General features: G+C 48.0%; 1 protein-coding gene across 1 annotated transcript; it reads left to right on the forward strand.

The window, feature by feature from the left end:
* The first annotated feature begins 552 nt into the window (after positions 1-552).
* On the forward strand, positions 553-17759 carry ACAD9 (acyl-CoA dehydrogenase family member 9). Its single transcript, XM_069027570.1, has 18 exons — positions 553-659; positions 2283-2376; positions 4371-4472; positions 5593-5699; positions 6444-6544; positions 8219-8297; positions 9205-9379; positions 9990-10063; positions 11328-11403; positions 12066-12136; positions 12462-12581; positions 13251-13379; positions 14119-14198; positions 14668-14794; positions 15523-15600; positions 16084-16212; positions 16953-17025; positions 17477-17759. The coding sequence occupies exons 3-18, from the start codon at positions 4451-4453 to the stop codon at positions 17575-17577; spliced, it is 1542 nt and encodes a 513-aa protein (XP_068883671.1). The 5' UTR covers positions 553-659; positions 2283-2376; positions 4371-4450; the 3' UTR covers positions 17578-17759.
* The last annotated feature ends 3685 nt before the right edge of the window (positions 17760-21444 follow it).

Below are 21444 nucleotides of genomic sequence, written 5' to 3' on the forward strand. Positions count from 1 at the left end.
CCGCGGGAAGCGCCGCCCGCTGCGGGCCGTGAGCCGTGCCCCGAACCGGGGCCGGGGCAGTGAACCCTGAGCGGCTCTCTCCCCATCCCCGCGTCCCTCCGCGGGAAGCGCCGCCCGGTGCGGGCCGTGAGCCGTGCCCCGAACCGGGGCCGGGGCAGTGAACCCTGAGCGGCTCTCTCCCCATCCCCGCGTCCCTCCGAGCGAAGCGCCGCCCGGTGCGGGCCGTGAGCCGTGCCCCGAACCGGGGCCGGGGCAGTGAACCCTGAGCGGCTCTATCCCCATCTCCGCGTCCCTCCGAGCGAAGCGCCGCTCGGTGCGGGCTCTGAACCGTGCCCCGAACCGGGGCCGGGGCAGTGAACCCTGAGCGGCTCTCTCCCCATCCCCGCGTCCCTCCGAGCGAAGCGCCGCCCGGTGCAGGCCCAGAGCCGCGCCCCGCCCCGGGGCCGGGCCGGGCGCGCCGCGGTGCCGTCAGCGGAGCGCCGAGCGCGGCCGTGAGCGCGGCCATGAGCGCGGCGCTGCTGCAGCTGCTGCGGGCCCTGCGCGCCCCCCGGCCCTGGCCCCGGCCCTGGCCCCGGCCCGGCCCCGCCGCCCGCGGCCTGCGCACGGCCGCGCCCCGCCGCGCCTTCGCCAAGGAGCTGTTCCTCGGCACCCTGCGCAAGGTGGGTCCGCGGGGATGGGGCTGCCCGTGGGGGTCCCGGCGGCGACCGTGCCCGGGGGTGGCTGCCCTTGCACCGGGGGACAGCGAGGAGGGCGCGGCGGGGCCGGCGCTGCCCTGGGGCTGGGGTCACGCCGGGGCTGGCACAAACCGGCGGCATCGCCCACCTGGGCCCGTGTCCGGCGCTGCCACCAGCGCTCCCGGGGCGTTTTCCAGCCGCTCATCCCCAGCCTGGGGCTGCAGGGGTTGATGTGAGCCCAGGGCAGGACCCGGCCCGTGGCCTGGCTGTCCCTCAGCCCGTGGGTCCAGCCTGGCGCGATCCCCCTGCAGAGCTCCCCGCCCTGACGCGGAGCGGACGAGAGGCGTCTCTGTGTGTCCGGTGCCCCTCAGCTGGAGCCGGGTTAAGTGAAGTGACCCCTCGGCAGCCCTGCACACAAAACACGCGGTGCAGAATGACCCGATCGGCCGGCCCCGAAGAGCCGCGCTGAGCCGCAGCCCCCGTGCCTGCCCGCCCCCTGATTCCCCCGGAAACACGAGTGTCTGTGTGCGCCGGGCTCGGGGCACTCCGCGGAGCTTGCATCACTCTGTTCTCTGCTTTCGCTTCAAGGAGCGAGGCTTTATGCAAACTTCCGCCTGCAGTTTTTGACAGGAAAGATTGAAATTCTTGTCATGCCTTGCGACGGCACTGGACAAAGAAGTTAAAATCCGAGACAGAACCACTGTGTTAGCCAGAGTTTGTTAATGCAAGGCTTAGAGTGTGCATTTACCAGAGATTGCAGGGTGAAGTAAATTGAAAGAAGGAATAACTCAAATCCGCTGAAATGAGCAATAAAGCCTCCTGCCACAGACCTTGTCAGGTAAAGTGCTTCAGCAGGCAGCACTCAGGCTGCGTTCAGATATGTCTGGGGGTTTGGTCTCCCAGATTTCAATACAACAGCTTTCTGAAAACCTCCAGCATTTGCCAGGTCCTGAATTTTTGGCGCTGATATTGTTGCTGGGAGTATCCCGAACAGATACTCCAGAGATAAACTCCTTTGTTTAAAAGGCAAAAGGCAGTAAACATTAAAAGCGTGCTTCTCATGAGCGTCGTCTCCCACTTCTTGGGTTCCTTGCTGGGGTTTTTTGTCAATTCAAACCTGTCAGTCGCGCTGCTCCCAGTTTATGACCGGAACACCCTGGTGGTGATAAGGAGTGGTGGGACTCACTCACCTTTGTCCTCGAGGCATTAACAGGTGAGATTTGCAAGGGGCAGTGTTCATGGGCTGAGCTTTAGAGACATTATAACAGTTCATTGATTTGGATACAAATTAAACTTTTTTTAATAAATGTATAAATAGGGTTACATTGACAAAGCTGAGGGGTGATGAAGGATTTTTGCATCCTTGTAGTTCTTAAAAATCTCTTGATTTCTCCCTAATGTTTCTGTTGTTCAAGTAACACCTTCTGGTCTGGTTTTGGTGTGTAATAAAGTTGGGTCCTGTGGATCTCTGTTTCTGGTTCAGAACATTTTCCACAATTCTTAATTTGCACAGTGTTTTGGAGTCGTTTCAAGGCCTATGTCCTTGAATTTTTATTTCAATTGCGTGATTCATGTATTAAAAATTATTAAATAATTCTCCTGTTTTAGGAAGAAGTTTTCCCATACCCAGAAATTAGCAATGAAGAATTGGCAGAGATCAACCAGTTTGTGGGACCTGTTGAAAAATTCTTCAATGAAGAAGGTATGTTATTATGTTTCTATTAATGCCAGTGATTTAGTGATTACAAAATGATTTGGCTATAGCAGTTGAATAAGATTGTTATAATGAAAACATTTAATTTATGCATTTATTACTGCTCATATAGTGATGCTGATTCTACAGCAAGTCCATTTATGGCTTTTTATGGTGAATATTTGGATGTTGATCAGAAGACATAAATTCCAAACCAGAAAAAAACAGGAACTAAAAGCGTTCTGGGATAGAGGTAGGATTTGAAATTGGTTTCAGCTCAGTTGAATTGTGCTTTTTACCACTTCATATGTTGTGGGGTTTTTTTTCCTAGAACGTTGTAACTGTCCTGCTCTGCTAAAACTGATTGTAGCAGAATGCAGCAGAGAAACTCAGAAATGATGGGTCACTGAGGAGTTATGAAGAATCAAAAACATTTATGTTTTTTCAGCATTAGAGTATTAATTCTATTTGGGAAAGGTCTTATTCCCCATCTCATTCCAGAGAGCATTGCAGGGTGTTCCTTCTGTTAGGGCTGCCATGGATAAGCCAATTCCAGAACAATTGCAGGATGTTGGGTTTCACAGACAGCAATTTCTGAGGCAGTTAAGCACTATTGTCTCAGACTTCCCGCAGGCAGAGATACCAGCCCTGCTCTTCCAAACACTGTAGGAGTTTGGAGAAGCCAGTGATTGTCACACATCACCATTTGTGAGATCCAGGTGATTTAAACTGTAAAACTGTAGTGTTGCTCACTGACAGTAAATAAAGAATTTATTCAGATTACAGTTTTTAATTCTTTGCTCTGTTGGGGAACATAATTCATGGAGTAAACAACGTGGTGTTTAGGGGAGGAATAAGAAGGTCAAACTATAGAGTCTTAGCTGCAGGTGGAAATTGCTCATCTGTGAATTCCCAGCTATTTCTGTTTAGTTATTCAGGGTGACTGAGGGGTGTGGTAAAAATAGGTCAGTAGGGCAGCCTTAAACAGCAGCTTGGTGTGATTGGCACTGGGAAGGAAACCCCTCTCAGCAGAGTCAGCTGGGGCTGCCCAGTGACTGGACACCAGGGTGGCTCTGTGTGGGCATCATGGAGCAAAAGGGAAAAACCACCTCTCCCCCTGGAGCAGCTGAGGCCACACCCCAGAAATGGGGCTGGGGCTGTGGAGATGAAAGGTTAGCGCAGGGAACAAAAATCTTTTTCAAAATGAGGGTTTTTTTCTTCCAGAAGAGCATCAGAGCATCTGGGTGCCTCTCTGTTGTGTCCCCACAGAGGTTCCAGTGCTCTTTCACTGGGGTGACTGGGAGGAGTCCCCAGGATGCTCCATTGCTTTTGCAGAGGCACCTCTTGGGTACTTTTTGGAAGGATGGCTCTGCTCCCTCTGCTGCAGCTTACAGCTTGCCTGAGCTGCTTAATTCCTGTTTGCTTTCACTGCCATGGTACAAAGCAGCTCTTTTAATCCCCCAAGAATTTGAAAAACTCCTGAGAACAAGATTTTCTGATTACCTCATTTATGTACTTTCTTTTTCTTGTATTCATGACCTAGACTTGGTTCAGATAGAAAATCCTGGAAATACCTTGCTTATTCCAGTCTTGGAATCTGCTGACATGCACAACCTGTACACACAGAGGTGTTTGAAAAAACAAAATAAATGCTGGACTTTTCCCACTTCCAAGTCCTTTTCCTGAATATGTCATGAGAACAAACAGGACAGTCAGGCTGAACCTAGAAAGGAATAATTCTTGTGAAGCTGGAGGTGAGAAGTCTGTCTCTCTCTGGTGCCACGAGCTCATGGCTTCTCTAAAGCCGGTTCAGAAGACTGGGGGAAAATTCCAGCAGGGAATTCAGTTCCCCAGGTCTGGGCCCTCAAAAGGTTAGAGATCCCACTGCTGCTGGCTCAGGGCACTCAGTGACCTTGGCCCTGCTGAGGGAACCCTGCAGTGTCACAGCTGCTCTGGGCACTGAGAAGCACAGTGTTAAATGTTGAAACTATCTGTGTTTGTAGTGGACTCGAAGAAAATCGATCAAGATGCAAAAATCCCACCTGAAACTTTACAAGGGCTGAAGGACTTGGGTCTCTTTGGCATGCAGATTCCAGAGGAGTATGGTGAGTAAATGTCACAGAGCAATAACCCAGTGTATTCAGGGGTGCATTTTGGGGTCTGGCGAAATGTGTCCATGAGTTCCATGTTCCATGCAGGAAATGTGTTCCATGAGTGGGCATTTGGCCAGCTGAGGAGCTGAGGCTTTGTCCCTGGTTACTGAAGGGACACAGCAGCAGGAGTGTGGCTGTGGAGGAGCTCTGCCTGCTTAAGCAAGCTCTTCTAGTCTGCACCATAATTAATATACTTCTAATGAGGTTATTCCCCCTTTTCTGGGTTTTTGGTGGTGCTTGTCATGTTTTAAAGCCATACCTGATGAGTGCTTCATGCACTGCAGGGTGCTTTTCACTGAGGTTTGTAGTAGTGGCCTCTTTGATTGAAGTGCACAACTTTAGTGGGGACAGTGGAGCTCATGCAGATCATGGAATATTGGCTCTGACACGGGCACCACTGGAATTCCTGTGCCCAGGCTGGATCCTGAACCCAGCACTGCTTGGAAAGGGGAAAAGAAGGAGGAGTTTGGAAAGGAGGAGTGTGAGTTTGAATCCACGTGCTCTGAAGAGGAAGGGTGTGTGAGGCCCTGGTGTGAGTTAGTGGTGTCAGGGGAGACTCTTCTTGTATTTATTCAGTGTACACACAATAGTGGGGCTGTTGAGACACCTGCAGAATGAGGTGTGGGTTATCCTAGCTTGCACCACTGTCCCAAGGAGAAAATTATTAACCTGAACAAAAGATTATCTTGATTAGATTAAATTTTTTAGTCACCAGTATTACATAAAACAGTCTTAAATTACATGGAGCAGGACTTCCGGTCCTGATAGCATAAAATTCTTGAACATTAGTCTCATACTTAGCTTTGATTTATCCTACTTCCTCCACAAAGCATGTGCTGGTGCCAAATTTGTTTCTTGGTACATTCTTCTTTTTTTTATTAAGGACCTTTTGGAAGGGTTGTGTTTTATCCTCTAGCACCAGTTTGGAAGCCTGCTCAGAGCTGATTTGTGTCACTTTTGTAGCTCTCCAGTTAAAAGTGTTACATTCCTGCAGTTCTGTACTTGAAATGGGTTTTTCTGGGGGGAAGGGGCATGTTCAATGTACTAAAATAAAACCTGGTGCCTGTTCCAGGTGGGCTGGGTCTGTCAAACACCATGTATGCTCGTCTGGGAGAAATCACATCCCTGGATGGCTCCATTGCAGTGACCCTGGCAGCTCATCAGGCCATTGGGCTGAAGGTAATGCTGCTGCTTTAGGTCCAGTGCTTCTGCACGGATTGCATGGAAAAGGTGAAGTGAAAAATGTGAGCCCTGGGTGGAACAAATCAGATTTACTGGAGAGGCATAAATCAGGTTGTTGGTGTCCCCAGCAGCCCCTGCCACTGGTTCAGTGTAAGACTCTCATGCAGCAGAAAGGCTGGATATGGAGTACACAAGAAAGTTACTATTAAGATAATTATTCTTAGAAAAACTACTTTAAATGATCCCAAGTTCTTTTTTTTTTAATTGACCAGACTTGTTTAAAGTAGCTAGAATAAATAGAATAGAAATAAATAAAATATCAGGGGGGTTCAGGTGATGAGGAGGGAGAAAATTCAGAAGAGAGCAACTTTGTCTGGCTGGATGAGGCTGTATGTTGGGGAGCTTAGAGCAGAAAACTCATCCAAAAGCAAGTGTGTGAATTTTGAACTTTATTACAACCATAGGTATTTACCTTTTAGTGGTGGATGGATGGTAGAATGAAGCTTGAAACCACAGTAGGTTCATTATAGCAAGAGGAAATTCCTCTTGAAATTGAGCAGACAATGCTAATGACAAATATTTTAATGTCTGAAAAATAATGCAGTCTGTTGTTTATTAAACTGTCTCTTGCCGTGCCATAAAATTTGCCAACGAAGCTTTCTGAACGTGGCAGGGCTTGTCAGCCCCATTTCTTTTTCCACAGGGTGATGCTGCCAAGTTCTCTGTTGCTTGTTTCTGCAGGGGATCCTCATTGCTGGCACCGAGGAGCAGAAGGCCAAGTACCTGCCCCGGCTGGCGTCGGGGGAGCACATCGCTGCCTTCTGCCTCACCGAGCCTGGCAGGTGCTGCTGCTGCCCCACAGCCCCAGAACGGGCTTCCTGCTTTATCTGCATTGCTTAACAGCTTCAATCTTCATTATTTGGGGCCTGTGGCTTCAGTATATCCATCAAGGCTTTATTTTTTAAAGGACCACTCCAGACTGTGTAATTACTCTTTCCCCAATGTGCTGGTTTTGGCAGTTTCCATGAAATCCCTGACTCTTGTTGTTCCCATCCCAGGAATTCATGTACTTAATTTCTTCAATGAATTGAAAGGATGCTTTGTGCTACGTCAGAAATAATGTGCTGTGACTGTTTAGGATGCTTTCAGTTCTTACTCAGAATACAAAGCCCTATATTGAAGGAGCTACCAAAAATAAAAGGAATAATATTGGTGTTTAGAAGAGGCACCTTTGTAGCAGCAACTTCAGTTCAAAGATAGGTTTGTTTATTTATTAGTTACTCATTGACTGGTACTAATGCTGCAAGCTGTGTAAGTGCAGAAGAGGGACAGTTTTCTGCAAAGCACACAGGAGATGGTTTGCTGGATGTCTGTGGAGGGAACTGAGACCAGCTGTGTGTTTGAGTCTTGCTTGTCCATGCAGAAAAGAGTTTCAGACTGCAGTTTCAACTTGTGTCTGCTCAAGTGGCTTGCAATCAGCCTTTGATTTACTTGCTGATTTTCATGTTGCTGTGGTGTAGGTACCTCTCAGACATCAGTGATGGTTTTTTCCAAGGTCCTAAGCTGGGCTTGGACCCTCTCAAAGCTGTCCCACTTGCAGGTGAAAGTTAAACCAGCACAGAGATTTTAACCAAGTGACCATTGAAGGGACTCAGGAGTAGCACACAGGAAAAAAAACAAGGACTAAGCATGTTCTGAAATTCCTCTTATATCTGTCTTATCCCTGGGATTTTTAAAAAGGTTGCTGGTCTTAGTAACTTCACCTTCAGTCTTCTGAGAGACTGCAGTTCTAGAGCACAGAAGTAATAATCTTTAGAATTGCTAAGTTTTAGCAATCTGATCCTATTAAAATACCAGCTGAGATCTGGCTGTTCTGAGAGCTTAGCACTGACTGCAGCTGAACACCCCCAGCGAGTCCCTGGGTATCTGAACTTGTGGGGGAGGAAGCTTCTTTCAGGGGAGAGGTTGAGCTGCTGGTTACCTTATGGAGCAAGGTGGTGACTGAAGCAGGGTGTGAACCTTTAATCACAGAATGGCAACTTGTGATTGTGGTGGTGTCATTCACTGCTGATTTTCTCCTTGATGTACCCAAGTGCTCATTGATGGAGGCTGTTACATGGTTATTTTTCATTCCTATTGAGCCTCTTTTTACCTGGGATGTAGAAAAGGGTGTGCATTTTTGAGGAATGGCTTAGATATTTTAAACTTGACATGTTTTAGACTGACAGGCTCACTTTGTGTTCACATAGCTCAAAGTGTAGCTCCAAAAAGTTGCTTTTGTGTCATTCTGCACATTCTGGTCAGGTCATAACATGGTAATGTGCAGAAATGTCCCCTGAGGTACCTTTTAGAGCTGTTCAATCTAGTGACCTTCCTTGTTAGTTAAAAGCTAAAGTTGATACACTGCTATCTAATAAACCTTCCTTTTTAAAGGATGGGAAGAGAGAAAACATGCAGTTTTGGGTTTTTAAAGTGGTTTTATCTCTTTAAACATTAATAACTTGTTTGTTTTGTAGTGGGAGTGATGCTGCATCCATCCAGACAAGAGCAACCCTGAGTGAAGATGGGAAATACTTCCTGTTAAATGGCTCCAAGGTACCCACCTGCAGACTGGGAATGGGAAATCTGTTACAAGTGTGTGGGAAGTGTCCTTGTCTTTTGCATCAGTCTGGAACTGGGAGGTTTCCAAGCTAGAGGAGAGTGGCCCTTGTTGGGTTAGGCACAAAGAGAACAGAAAATCACTGTTAGGGAATTACTGCATTTAACTCCTGGTAAGAAAAATAGAAAACCAGCCTGGGTTCTTTCTCCATCACCCACTTACGGGTTCAGCTTCAGGGAGGGTTGGGTAATTAGTTAATCAGCCCCCTCTATGACAGCTTAGGTAAAAAGAAACCTAAATCTGTATTTTGCCATCTCTTCATTCTTCAGGCTAGATTTTAGGAGAAAACTTGATATTTCATTAGAAATAGGGCTGCTTGGAAGCTTTCTGCTGAAAGAAGCAGTGGCAAAAGCCAGTCATGAAGAAATGTAGAGATGTCCTGGATCAGTAGTATTTGATGCATTGCAGACTTTTCTGTAGCTGTTGATCCATTTGTGGTGTGGAGAGTCCCACCCTGGGGGAGAGGCTGATCAGAGACTTTCTCATGAGGGTTAAATAATTTTTGGGCACAGGGTTTGTCCAGTCTGCACTGCTCTTGTATCCCTCATGTACCATCAGCAGTGGGACGGACGTACCAGCTTTTGTGGAAATGCACTGTGGATTTTAATTTCATTCATGTTGGTATAACAGCCTGGATTTAGAGTTGCTCTAACCTTACCATGTGTGGTCAGCTCCCCTCAGAAAAGTGCTCACACTGAAGCAGATACTCATTAGGATTGAAGGAAGGAGCAGCAATTTTTCAGCACTCTGTTCTTTGCCCAGTCTCTTACAAAACCCTTGGGAACTGTGCTCCCAAAATCAGCACAGTTACATTTCTTACACATCTTCTCTCTCTCAAAACAGGTCTGGATCTCCAATGGTGGCCTTGCAAGTATTTTCACAGTGTTTGCCAGGACAGAAGTTGTGGATAAAGATGGGCAGGTGAAGGATAAGATCACTGCTTTCATCGTGGAGCGGGACTTTGGGGGCGTCACCAACGGGAAGCCCGAGGATAAATTAGGCATTCGAGGCTCCAACAGTAAGAACCACTTAAAACTGTTAGCAGAAATTGGTTTTGTAGTTTAATGTTTTATTTTGGTTAGGTCCATCTGCATTCAGAGGCAAATTAATATCTGTTCCATGTTACAGTGTAAGTTTCATGTTTCTGTAGGTGGTTTTTCCTAGGAGTCCTTCCTGACACAGGGTCTGAACTAAGAAATCTGTATCGGGGAGTTCATTCACTGTGCAGTGAAAGAAATCACTCAGGAGATCCAGTGGCCAATGGGTTTAATTTAGAAGTCCACTTTCATCAGCTCTTAAGCTTATTAGTGATTACAGCTTTTCACCATCTGTCTTTTGGACTTGACTGCTCAATCAGTTCCTTAGAACTAAAACAAGATAAAGACAAAACTGTGGTTCTCGGTTTGCACAGTGTACATTCATTACATTTTTAATACTTTACATCAGTGATTGATGTCAGCTACAGCCTTTTGCCAAATTCTCACTTCCTTGGCAAAGCATGGGTAATTCTGTCATAAACAATGCATTGGGAAGATTTCATTTCTTGCTACAAACAGTGACTTATGTTCCTGAGTGTCTTTTAAATATTTCTACATCATACTTGAACAAGTGTTAATTCTGTGTTTCAGCCTGTGAAGTACATTTTGAAAACACCAAAGTGCCTATAGAGAATGTAATTGGAGAAGTTGGAGGAGGATTTAAGGTAAGCAGTGGAGAATAACTACTGGTGGTTTTTAAAAGCCTGAAGGAGAGTGTGTTCCTCCCTGTACTGAAGTTTCCTCGTGGGTGGTGTGAACGCTGCCACACTAAAGGATACTGGAGGACAGACTCCTCCACTGATGTGTAAATTGGTGTCACTGGACAGTGCACAGTGTGCCATAACCTCAGATTTCTGTGGGTTTCTTCTCAGTGCAGTCACAGAGCTGGTTCTGCTCTTTGCTGGGCTCTGGATTGTTTTTTGTGGTGTCCCTTCAGAAAAGAGAGTGACTTCAGCTGCCCTTCTGACCTGAATGGGCGATGTGTCCTCTGCTGGTTCCTCCAGCAGAGTGTGGAAAGGGACAGAGAGGAATGAGTGTCACAAGGAATGGTTGGAGGCAAGCCCAGGTCCAAGGTGCCCTGGCTGTCAGGTGGTTCTCCAGGGCTGGATAGTTGCACAAGGCAATGCTGGCAGGACACCAGGAAAGATACCACAGATACCACTTGACACAGGTGGTGTAACCCTTCTCTGAGAGTGACCTGGGGCTTTGCAAAACTGCTCTTACTCCTCCGTTTCTTACTCCTGCTGGAGCAGGCAAATGCAGGCCTAAGTGCTAAATTAAATAATCTGCTTTAATGTAGTAGAGATTAAAAGAAGATTTTTATGGTGTCTTCCTGCGATAGTTACCACAAGTTAAAATGTAGGACAGTGACTTCTTTCTGGGCTTTGACCTGAGTCACCCATGTTGAGAAACAGCACCACCAGATTCCAAAATCTATTTTTGTACATTATTGAGTTGTGTTTCATTTCTACACCTTCATTCATGTTCCCTTCTGTGGTATGTTGCTGAAAGGAATCTGAGGCAGAGAGCAGCCATCACAGGTCAGCTGCAGGAAGAAATGTGTTTTTCTTCTTCATCTTTCTTCATAAACTGGAGCAGTGCTGTCTAGCTGGAATGTTGTTCACCAGTGCAGATAAATACATTTTTATCTACATTTTACCTTCATGTAGTTAGAATAGAGATTATTTCCAAGTCAGTGGATCATCTATTTCAGATATAAAATTGGAGGTAGTGGGTGACAGGAAAAGCCCAGTTCTGAAGCATTTTCCTTGGGATGCTGAGTGCTGTGGTGGCTGATGTGGGCAGGTGTCCCAGGACTGGGAGCGTGCCCCAGTGAGGAGTGAAATCCAGGGAAGCACTGAGGCAGGAAGCAGTGACCAGCGTGGCTATAAGGAGAACATGGCCTAAACCCCATCCATTTCTTCACAGGTTGCCATGAATATCCTCAACAGTGGAAGATTTAGCATGGGCAGTGCATCTGCTGGAATGATTAAAAAATTGATAGGTGGGTGAACTGGGTGCTCTGGATTGCTGGGTGCCACAGAAACTGCTCTGCCTGAGGCAGACAATGCAGGACATTCAAATGGGAACATGAGCCTTGATCTTGTCCCAACATATTTTGACATCTTTAAAATATATTTTTGTAAAATAGTTACTAGAAGTCTGTTTGCAGAGGTTTTGAAATAAAGATTTTTTTCCTTTCATGCAGTGTAGGTTCAGTTCATAGAGTAAGAGGTTATTGCCTCTGTTGATTTCCCTGAGGTAAAGTGTTCTTCCCAATAAAAAAACCTCTACTGTTGCTTTTAGAAGGTGTAGTCTCCCCTAGAACCTCCCACCTGAGTAACTGACTCAGAGCTACACACAATAATTAGGAATAAAAGTGGTTAGCCAAAACAGTAACAGAGATCCCTTTAATCAATTAGCACCAAAATTGATTACCTCTCTAAGAGTACAGGTCACACCTCTGGTTCCAAATCCTTTGACAGGCTGGTCCCAGACTTGATCAACACCATCATTGGGAGGGTGTTTTTCACAAAGTGCTGCTTCTGGAGCAGCCAGGGGGTTCTTGGGCACAGACTGGAGCATCACCATCCAGGGAAAGACACCAGCAGCAGGAATGGTCTGTCACAGCCCTTCTGAGATGGATTTGTTTTTCTTTCTTTAAAGAAATGACATCAGAGTATGCTTGTACCAGGAAACAATTCAATAAGAAACTCAGCCAGTTTGGATTAATCCAGGTAACAAAAAATGAAAGACCTAAATCTCTATGCTGAGTGCCAGATTGCATTGGCGGTATTTTGGCTGTACTGGTTTAAAGGATTTGCTAGGAATTTGTGTGAACTTGGTGCTGACTTCTGTACACTGATCTTTTAAATGATAAATGATAGAATGATAAATGTATGAAAATATCTTTTATTTCATGATTTTTTGAAGTGGTACTTTTTATTGATTGATTTGGTAATGTTAAACATATGAAAACTGCAGTTGTTTTTAAGTTTGAGGGTTGACTGTGGGCTTTTGCACCTGAATTTCTGTATAATTCCTCACGTTGCCATCTGCCAGGAGAAGTTTTGTTTGATGGCTGTGAAAGCCTACGTGATGGAGAGCATGGCTTACCTGACTGCAGGGATGATGGACAAGCCAGGCTTCCCAGACTGCTCCGTGGAGGCTGCCATGGTCAAGGTAAGCAGAGCTGGGGAAGGGCTCTGTGTTCAGTCTGCACTGCTGAGGGCTCAGGGGCTGCATTTGGACAGGTGATAGAAGCACTTCAGCCAGATGAAATAATGGATACTGTTCTGTCTGTATCCCACGGCCTCGGACTCACAATTTTGTCACCATGAGAAATAAAAGCTGCAGGTTGAGAATATCACAGCTCTCCTGAGCTGGGGTCTCAGGAGGCCTCACATGAGCACAGGGACACTCAGTCACAGCTCCAGCTGCCAGCCTGGCCAAGCTGCTGCTGTCCCAGCTTTCCCAGGGAACTGGTGGCAGAGCAAACCCTGTGGAATATCCAGGCTGTGGCTGCCAGGGTGTCCTGCACGGTGTGGTTACTGCAGAAAGCTCCTGCTCTGGGCTCCAAACTAGCAGCTACAACTGCTGTGCCAGTGTGGGGCTGCCCCTTTCCCTGGAATGTGCCCTTTTGGAGACTGCCTTGTGCATTGCAAGGGCACTGGTTGAGTTTGACCAAACACCCTGGGCCATAGGGACACTGTTCAGGCAAGTTAAGGGGACTGCTGTAACACAGAAAATCCTGCAGCAGTGCCCTGTAGATACCCTGCTCTGGGGTTGTATCCTGTGTTTATTGGTGATTTATTATCTACTCTCTGGTGATTAAACCCTGTGCTGTGGCAGGTGTTCAGCTCTGAAGGTGCCTGGGCGTGTGTGAGTGAGGCACTGCAGATCCTTGGAGGCCTTGGCTACATGAAGGACTATCCCTATGAACGCTACCTCAGGGACACCAGGATACTGCTCATTTTTGAGGCAAGTACCAGGATTTTTACTGCAAACTGCACAGTCTGTAAAGGTGAGCACAAACCTGAGGGTTTGGTTCACCAGGGCTTCATTCCTTCAGCTGCAAAGTCTGTGACAGAGTAAGACTGGAGAACTGACCTTGTTTTCTTTGGAGGTACCAATAGTAGTTCCCTATAGTGAAACAAGCTATGATGGCTTTTATAGTGTGACCACAGTGTGACTTACAGCAGTAACCTTTCCTCTTGTGTGCTTCTCACAAGTGAAGTAGGGAAACTCATAAAAGATCAGCTTAGAAGGTTAATTAACTTATTGATGGACATTTATATTAAAAAAAGGGTGGTTCTGAAGTTTGTTTTCTCTCCAAGCTGGGTTGTCAGTGACCATTGTGTGCACATCAGAGCCACTACCAGACTTGATCTTAGCTCATTTTGAGCAGTTTTACAGCTATTTAAGTGTTCCTTCACTGGAACAATGCAGAACTTTTTTCACTCAAAATGCATTTAGTCTTTTTCATTGGGATACATTTGTGTGTTTAATAATGAGGAGCCCAACTTCTGCACAGCCACATGAAATCAGAATTAAAATTGAGATAAAGCAAAAGGCAGCAATTTATGGGTGGGAAGAGTCATCCTGGGATACTGGAACTGTGGGAAGGGCACAGGGGCCCAACAGACCTGCTTGGAAAACACTGACTATTGCAAATTTTGTAGTTACCCACCTGTCTCACTTTCTCTTCTGTTTTCTCCAGGGAACCAATGAAATCCTGAGAATGTACATTGCACTGACAGGGCTGCAGCATGCAGGCAAGATCTTAACTGACAAAATTAAGTATGTTCTTATTTTTTGTTAATAGTTTCTTAATAAATTAAACAAAATGTGGTCACTTTGTAGATAAGAGGGGAAACTGTAGGAAAAACCTGCAGAATTTTCAATGTATTGCCTGTAAATGTTCAGTGTTACAGGGTCTCTTTGTGTTTTTAATGGGGTGGTTCATAGCTTTAGGAGTCGTGGCATTTAATGTATTTTGTCTTAGACTTTTACACAAGCTGTAATTACTTCCTACAAGACCAGTAATGAATATTTTGTATCTGAATGAAGTTGTATTGGCACAACAGCTGCATTGTGCATATTGAGAGCTGGTCTCTGGAATTCCTTGTGGGTGTCTTGGAGAGGAGCTGATGGCTTGGTAATTCATGGGCAAACTGCAGGTGTTTTGCTAAAGCATTTGGAATTTCAGCTGGTTATGTCTGAACCTCGTGGAATTTCCTTAACAGCTGTTCTTTCCCCAACATTTCAGAGCAATCAAGAAAGGAAACGTGGGAGTGGCCCTGGGGGAGTTCCTGACCAGGTTACAGGACACCCTGGGCAGGAAGGTGGATTTGGGGCTCGTAGGTGACCGTGGGGTGGTGCATCCCAGCCTCCAGGTAAGGGCCTCAGTGCTGAGCTTTTGTGTTTGTTCCCTTTACTGCTTGTCACAGCTGGATCTCCTGGTTTTGCAAAACACTGTGTGTGCTTAGGAACAGTGAGATTTTCCAGTGTAAGCTGATGTTGACACCATGTCAGGGTAAGAAGTTACAGTTACTGTACTGGTATCAAGGGAGAATGAAGGCTGGACTAAATCTGTATTTATGCCAAATCCAGGTTTAGATCCATCTGGGTCATTTGTATAAGTTGAGCCTTCACCATATTAAAGTCTCTGTAATGGTCTGTGGCTGCCCTTTGTGGTAAGGTCAGTCACAAAACACAGGAGCTTTTCCTGTTTAATTGTAACAGAGTTTCAGGTAAGAATTTCTGTGAATTTCACATACCCATACTTGCTTAATCACTTAGGAAATGTTGTTTATGACCAAAAATTAATGTTCTGTTAGTAGCAAAAAGATAAGTTATATTTTTCACAGGATGTTCTGTTAGTTACTTCTGTCAGCATAAGTCTATAATTAAAGTTATCAAGAGTAAACTAGAAAATTTTAATGCGGGTTTTAGAGAAAGAATAGTGCCTGTCTGGCTTTCAGCAGCAAAGTGGATGAATGTTAAAAAAAGACTGGTGCTTACCAAGAGAAAATCCAGTGTCCTGTTTAAAGGGGGTGAGGATGTGCTGCTTCTTCTGTTATAAAACTACTCAAATTGTTGTATTTCCTGTTCTGTTTCATAGGAGAGTGCCAAGAAGCTTGAAGAAAACATTTATTATTTTGGAACTACAGTCAGGGGCCTGCTAAGTAGGTTTGGCAAGGTAACTGTTTATTTTGTCTGCTGTCTTTGTTACTGAATAGTTTATCCTCGGGGCCCCACTGGAACCTGCAGGGGACTGTGTGTGGCAGGAGCCAGCACTTCCTTCACACCTTCTCACTGAGTGTGAGAAAACACAGACATTCTGTACTAAGAGTAATGAACAAGTTACATTTTTAAAACCCAAACCGAAACACCAGCACCCTTAGTGAATTAGTTGTTTTCTTCTCCTTGTGTAAGCACAAATCCTGCTGCTGCAGGCATTTAGCAAAGTGGTTGAAGGCACACAGCAATTTTACAATTTTATGTGAATACTGTTAAAAGGTGCAGCTTAGTTAATCCAAAACTAACAATGATAATTTCTGACCCAGGGTAGAACCTGTTTATGCGAAATAAAGCTGGACCTAAACACAAAGTATGAACACTGGTATTTGGTAAAAGTTTTAAGCTGGCAGACTACAAGCTAATAGTGTTTTTACTCTCCCAGACGATAGTGGAGGAGCAGCTGGTGCTGAAGAGAGTGGCAGATGTGGTGATTAATTTGTATGCGATGACTGCAGCCATCTCCCGGGCGAGCCGCTCCATCAGCATCGGGCTCAGGAACCACGACCACGAGGTGAGTGTCCTTCAGCAGCAGCCATTCCCACTCCATCTGTGCTCCTGGGAGCAGGCAGGCTGTGTTTGTGGGGAATTTACAGCAAACTCTCCCACAGAAGTGCAGCAGAACGTGGCTAAGCCTGCCAGAGTGCAGGAGCCTCTCGGGGGCTCTGCTCACTGAGTTGCACGCTCTCAATGTGTTTGAAATACTTCATTGACACATACAGAGACAGTGAGAGCCTCGTCACAACTCTGCACGTTCTCTCAAATCTGGTAACACCATGCAGTTCTTCCCAAGCTCCTTTCATTATAGCTCTATTCATTATAACACATAATCACCACAGCATTTGGGCAGTACAGTTCAGGACAGGAAAGTGGTTATTTAGTGGCTCATGTAAAGTTTCCTGGTAACAATTATGTTACAGGACGAGCAAATTTGCTACAATCCAGTGTTAAAACAAATCCAACCTGATGAAGCTTTGGCTTTGGCCTTGAGGCTTTGCTCTGTGTGTGTGAGCCCCGTCCTGCATTGATTCCCAATCAGTCTTGGAGCCAGTTTTGGGTGCAGGCTCACCCCAGCCCTGACCCTTGGCAGCTCTGGGCTCAGAGGGACAGCTGAGGCTGCACTGCACGTGACTGGGGTGCAGGGCTCTGTTATCAAAGGGCTTTGAGAAGTTTAAATTACTGTATTTTTACTACACGGTTTTCTTCATGGAATTCATTCATTAGTTTTTTAACTCAGTTTTACTCCTTTTCCAGGTGCTTCTTACAAATATCTTCTGCACAGAAGCCTATTTCAAGAATAATTATGCCATGACTCAATTAGAAAAATGTAAGTACTATAAAATGAAATAATTTTTACACTCTTCTGTCTTTCACAGACTGTGTTCAACAGTAGGTGGGTTTGATGTGACCAACAGAACAGTTCTGGTCTGCTTTTTATTCAAACAAGGACCAGAGCTGGAACCTGTTGAAAAGAGACTCTTCATAGCTAAAGCAAACTGCCAGGGTTCTTTTTTTAAGGAACATAAAATTTCTCAGTAGCAAATACCCCTGACAAGTAACTGATTGAAATTAGGGATTTGGATTCTTTGGGAAGTACTGACCAGTTGGGCATTGGCTCTCTGAAACTCAGTCTGTAGTAATCAGTCTTTTTCAGAAGAGAATGTTCTGTTTCTTCCTGGCACTCACATACTTGCGTTTGTATTCAAAAACACTTTTTGGAAGAAATTTAGAACAGCTCCTTATGGTACCTTTGTTGACTTTTCTCTGTTCCTCCACAGATGCCGATGAAAACCTGGATGATTCTATTAAAAAAGCTGCAAAGCAGATCCTGGAGAAGAGGGCATACATCTGCTCCCACCCCCTGGACAGGACCTTCTGATCCCTCCCTGACTGCAGGTACTGATGAATGGAAATCAGGGAGGGATTCGCTGCAGTTCAAGGATTTGACACCTTAAAAAGATCTGTTATTTAATGACTTTACTAAATGTAACTGTAGAAAATAAAACTTCTTTCTAACCACAACTTCACAGACAAAGGGTAAATAAAGAGATTTTATTTAAAGCTCTAGTAACTTTATTAGGTGTATATATGTCTGTTCCCCTTGGAGCTGGGTAAAGACAGGTGTGGTTTGGATAGAGAGATGTCTTCCCAGCGAAGGGATTGTGTGGTGTCTTCCCAGGGAAGGGATTGTGTGGTTTCCCAGTATCTTTGCACTTCCATCAGCTGCTTATTCACTGAATAAGTGCTGAAAGACTTGGGGAATCAGAACAGTTCATTTTGGGTGGCACTGCCAGCTCTCATCTTGTCCAGCAGCACAGGACATTGAGTTCCCAGTGTGCAGGGATGGTTTTGCTGTCACTGATGTCCATCGGGACTATGAGCCATTGACCTCTGGATGTGAGCCAGTTCCTCGGCCTCCAAACTGTGACTCCATCAGAGCCGTAGCTCCAGACAAGGGAGGAGGCTGCTGGGTGGGGAACTGTGTCCAGGGCATTGCAGAAGGCTGGAGTGGTGGCATCCGTAGCTCTTCCTTTGTCCACTGACGCGGTCATTCCATCATGGAAGGCCTCTGGGTTGGTCAGGTAGCACAGACCCACTGTGTGCTCCTCAAGGTTTCCTTTTGCATATGAAAGCATTTAAGATGTTGGGTGGTTTTTCCCGTTTTATTAATTGACTGTGTTCTTTGAGGACCACAAGAGAAAGCAGTCCCTTAAATTGCACATGAAGAGCAAATGGTGAAGTAAAGGCTTCACCTTTCCCGTGAAAGAAAAGGGCTGCATTAGCCATGCCCCCCCCCCCCCCAAGGTGCCAAACTGGGCTCCAGCTGGGAAGCTGCCGACAGGAGGGAATCTTGCACTTGTCTCCAGCCAGAGCTCACTCACTCCTCAGCCTCGTGGGCTGTGGCTGACAGTGCCTGAGGAGCTCAGAAATCTCCGTTTGTGATCTCCTGTTGTTCTGAGGGCATGTGAGCTCTCTCTGCCCCTGTCCCAGTGCTCAGAACACAGGGTAGACCTCTGAGCTTGAGCTGGGGGGGCTGTCCCAGCCCTTGGACTGAGCTGCCATGCAGGATGAGCTCCCTCCCCAAAAAGGAAAATTCCAGCCTTGAGGTCCATCCCCACCTGTGAGGTGACAGAAGGGCTCTGAGGTCACAGCAGTCTCTGAGGTCAGAGCAGGCTCTGAGGTCACAGCAGGCTCTGAGGTCACAGCAGGCTCTGAGGTCACAGCAGGCTCTGAGGTCAGAGCAGGCTCTGAGGTCACAGAGGTCCCAGAGCCCTGCGCTTGCACAGCACCCCAGCGCCCGAGCAGTCCGGCGGTGACCACGGCTGTTGCGGCAGCGGCGGCGGCGGCGGCGGCGGTGCTGACCTTGGGACAGCAGCGTCAGGACTGTGGTGGCAGCGAGAGCGGCGGGACTGGCAGAGGGCGAGGCAGCATGGCCCTTGCTCTGCGCCTCGTGCTCCTGCTCCTGCTGGCAGTGGCCCTGCCTGCCAGGGCTGCCCAGGCTGCTCCGATGCCAGCGCGCGGAGCAGGTGAGCCGGCGGCCGGGCTCCCCTTTCCCGGGACAGCGCTCCCTTCTCCCCGGGAAGCGTGGGGGAGGGTTTTCCCCAGGGCTGTAGGGAGGGCTTCTGTGGTGGGAGGGAGAGAGCCCTGAGGGGCCCTGGGCTGCTGCAGCCGCCCCTCCTGGGATGTTGCCCAGGGCCTGCCAAGAGGGAGGAGAGGGACCAGGAGCCAGCCCAGAGCTCCCCAGGCCCCTCTGCAGCTTTGGCCATGTCCATTGGCATCTGGCTCCCACGGCCTTTCCCAACCCCCTTGCAGTGCCTGGTTCCCTAAGGCAGAAGGGGATCCCAGCACACCATGGAATGGTTCTGATCTCTGCTCCCTTCTAGACTGGGATCAGGACATGGATTATCTGGAATCCCTCCTGGATGACGGTTTGAAGACCTCGGCACATGCTGGAGGCAAGTTCTCAATGTCCCTTTTTCCTGACACAATGATCAGTGTCACTGTGGCAAGAGCTCACTCATGTGCCACTCTCCTTAACGTCACCTCAAGGCTGAAGGGTTCTGGAGACCTTGCCCTGCTCCCTTCTCGAGCCCTGAGTGATCCCACAGGGTCGCTGTCGGGGGAGGAAGGAGCATTTAGCTGTCAGTCTCCTTCCCGTGTGCAATGCCAGTTGCTCCTTGCGTGTGCTCTGTGCAGCCACGGAGAAGAGCAGAGAGGGAAGGGGCCGGGCCCAGGGCTGTGCCCCGGGGCGCTGTGCCCGGCGCGGCTCCTCTGCCGGCCCCAGGCAGCCGGAGGATGTCGAACAGTGCCAGGGAAACTGTTCTGTCCTGACTTTCTTTGCAGCTGAACCTCTTGGTGAAGCAGCTTCCCAGCCCATGTCCACAACTGAGCCTCAGGGAGAAGATGAGGGTAGGTCAATGCCTTTCCCCTGGGAGAGCTGCCAGCTCAGAGCCCAAAGGTGGCCAGCGGGGCATCGCTGCAGGTGCCAGGACACAGCTGTGCCCGTGTGTGCCCTCGCCCTGCGGGATCCCCTCCCTGCAGCTCAGTGCTGCCCATGCAGATCAGCAGAGATGACAGAAGCTTCTCTGGCTGTTGAGTTACAGGTGTGTCTGCAGGGAGGACTTCTCCAGCTCCTTTGCTGGTTCCTGCACGCAAGCCCGGCTCCCATCGCAGGGGTGAGTAGTGAGTCCCTGCTGACCCCACAGGCTGAGCACTGGTTTTGTGGGATCCACTCATCTGAAATGGAACTACTTTCTGATAAGGTCCTCCAAAAGGAATGAACAAAGCTACAGAACTCAAGAAACCCCATGAGCCATTGAGAATCATGAGGCAAATGCTGAAGGAAATGCTGCAGGGAGGACAAGGTGGGTGCACTTCCCTCAGCCTTCTCCTGAGCCTCAGCAGCCGGGGCTGTCGCTGCACATCTGCACACGCCGTGCCCGGCACAGGGGAAGGGATCCATCGCAGCCTCGCGGCCCCGCTGCTGCTTTCACGCCCTGCAGGGCTGTTTCCCAGCCTGGCCTGGCTGCAGCTCCTCCCCAGCCTCTGCAGGAAGGCATTTGGCATCCGCTGACAGGGTGCCCAAACTGCACCACGGGCCATGCACACCCTGAGATCCCCTGCAATTTCCCGGTCTCTGGGTAGATCAGGAGTGGAGGCTCTTTGGAGGAGGGAGGGCCCTGGCCCAGCCCCAAGAGCCTGGGCATTTTCCTGATCCTTATCCATGGTTTTGACCAGTATTGCCTCCTGAAGATGCCACCTCCCCATGGGGTACGGTTCCACCTGACCCAGCTGTCCCTCTTCCTTTCTCCAGAGATGGAAGCAGAGGCTGTGCTGAAGGCGGCGTTTCCCGGAGGAAGCAGTGGCTCATTGGCAGCCTCTGCTGCAGGAAGGGAGGCCATGCCAGGCACAGGCACAGGAGGTAATTGCTGAGCCCTGAGGGGCCTGAGCCCTGCTGAGGCTTGAGCTGCCATCTCTGCTGCTGGGCAGTGCTGCCCCTCCTGGGATGTTGCCCAGGGCCTGCCAAGAGGGAGGAGAGGGACCAGGAGCCAGCCCAGAGCTCCCCAGGCCCCTCTGCAGCTTTGGCCATGTCCATTGGCATCTGGCTCCCACGGCCTTTCCCAACCCCCTTGCAGTGCCCGGTTCCCTAAGGCAGAAGGGGATCCCAGCACACCATGGAATGGTTCTGATCTCTGCTCCCTTCTAGACTGGGATCAGGACATGGATTATCTGGAATCCCTGCTGG

The sequence above is a fragment of the Aphelocoma coerulescens genome, chromosome 12 (genome assembly GCF_041296385.1).
Source record: "Aphelocoma coerulescens isolate FSJ_1873_10779 chromosome 12, UR_Acoe_1.0, whole genome shotgun sequence".
In the NCBI taxonomy this organism is placed as follows: domain Eukaryota; kingdom Metazoa; phylum Chordata; class Aves; order Passeriformes; family Corvidae; genus Aphelocoma; species Aphelocoma coerulescens.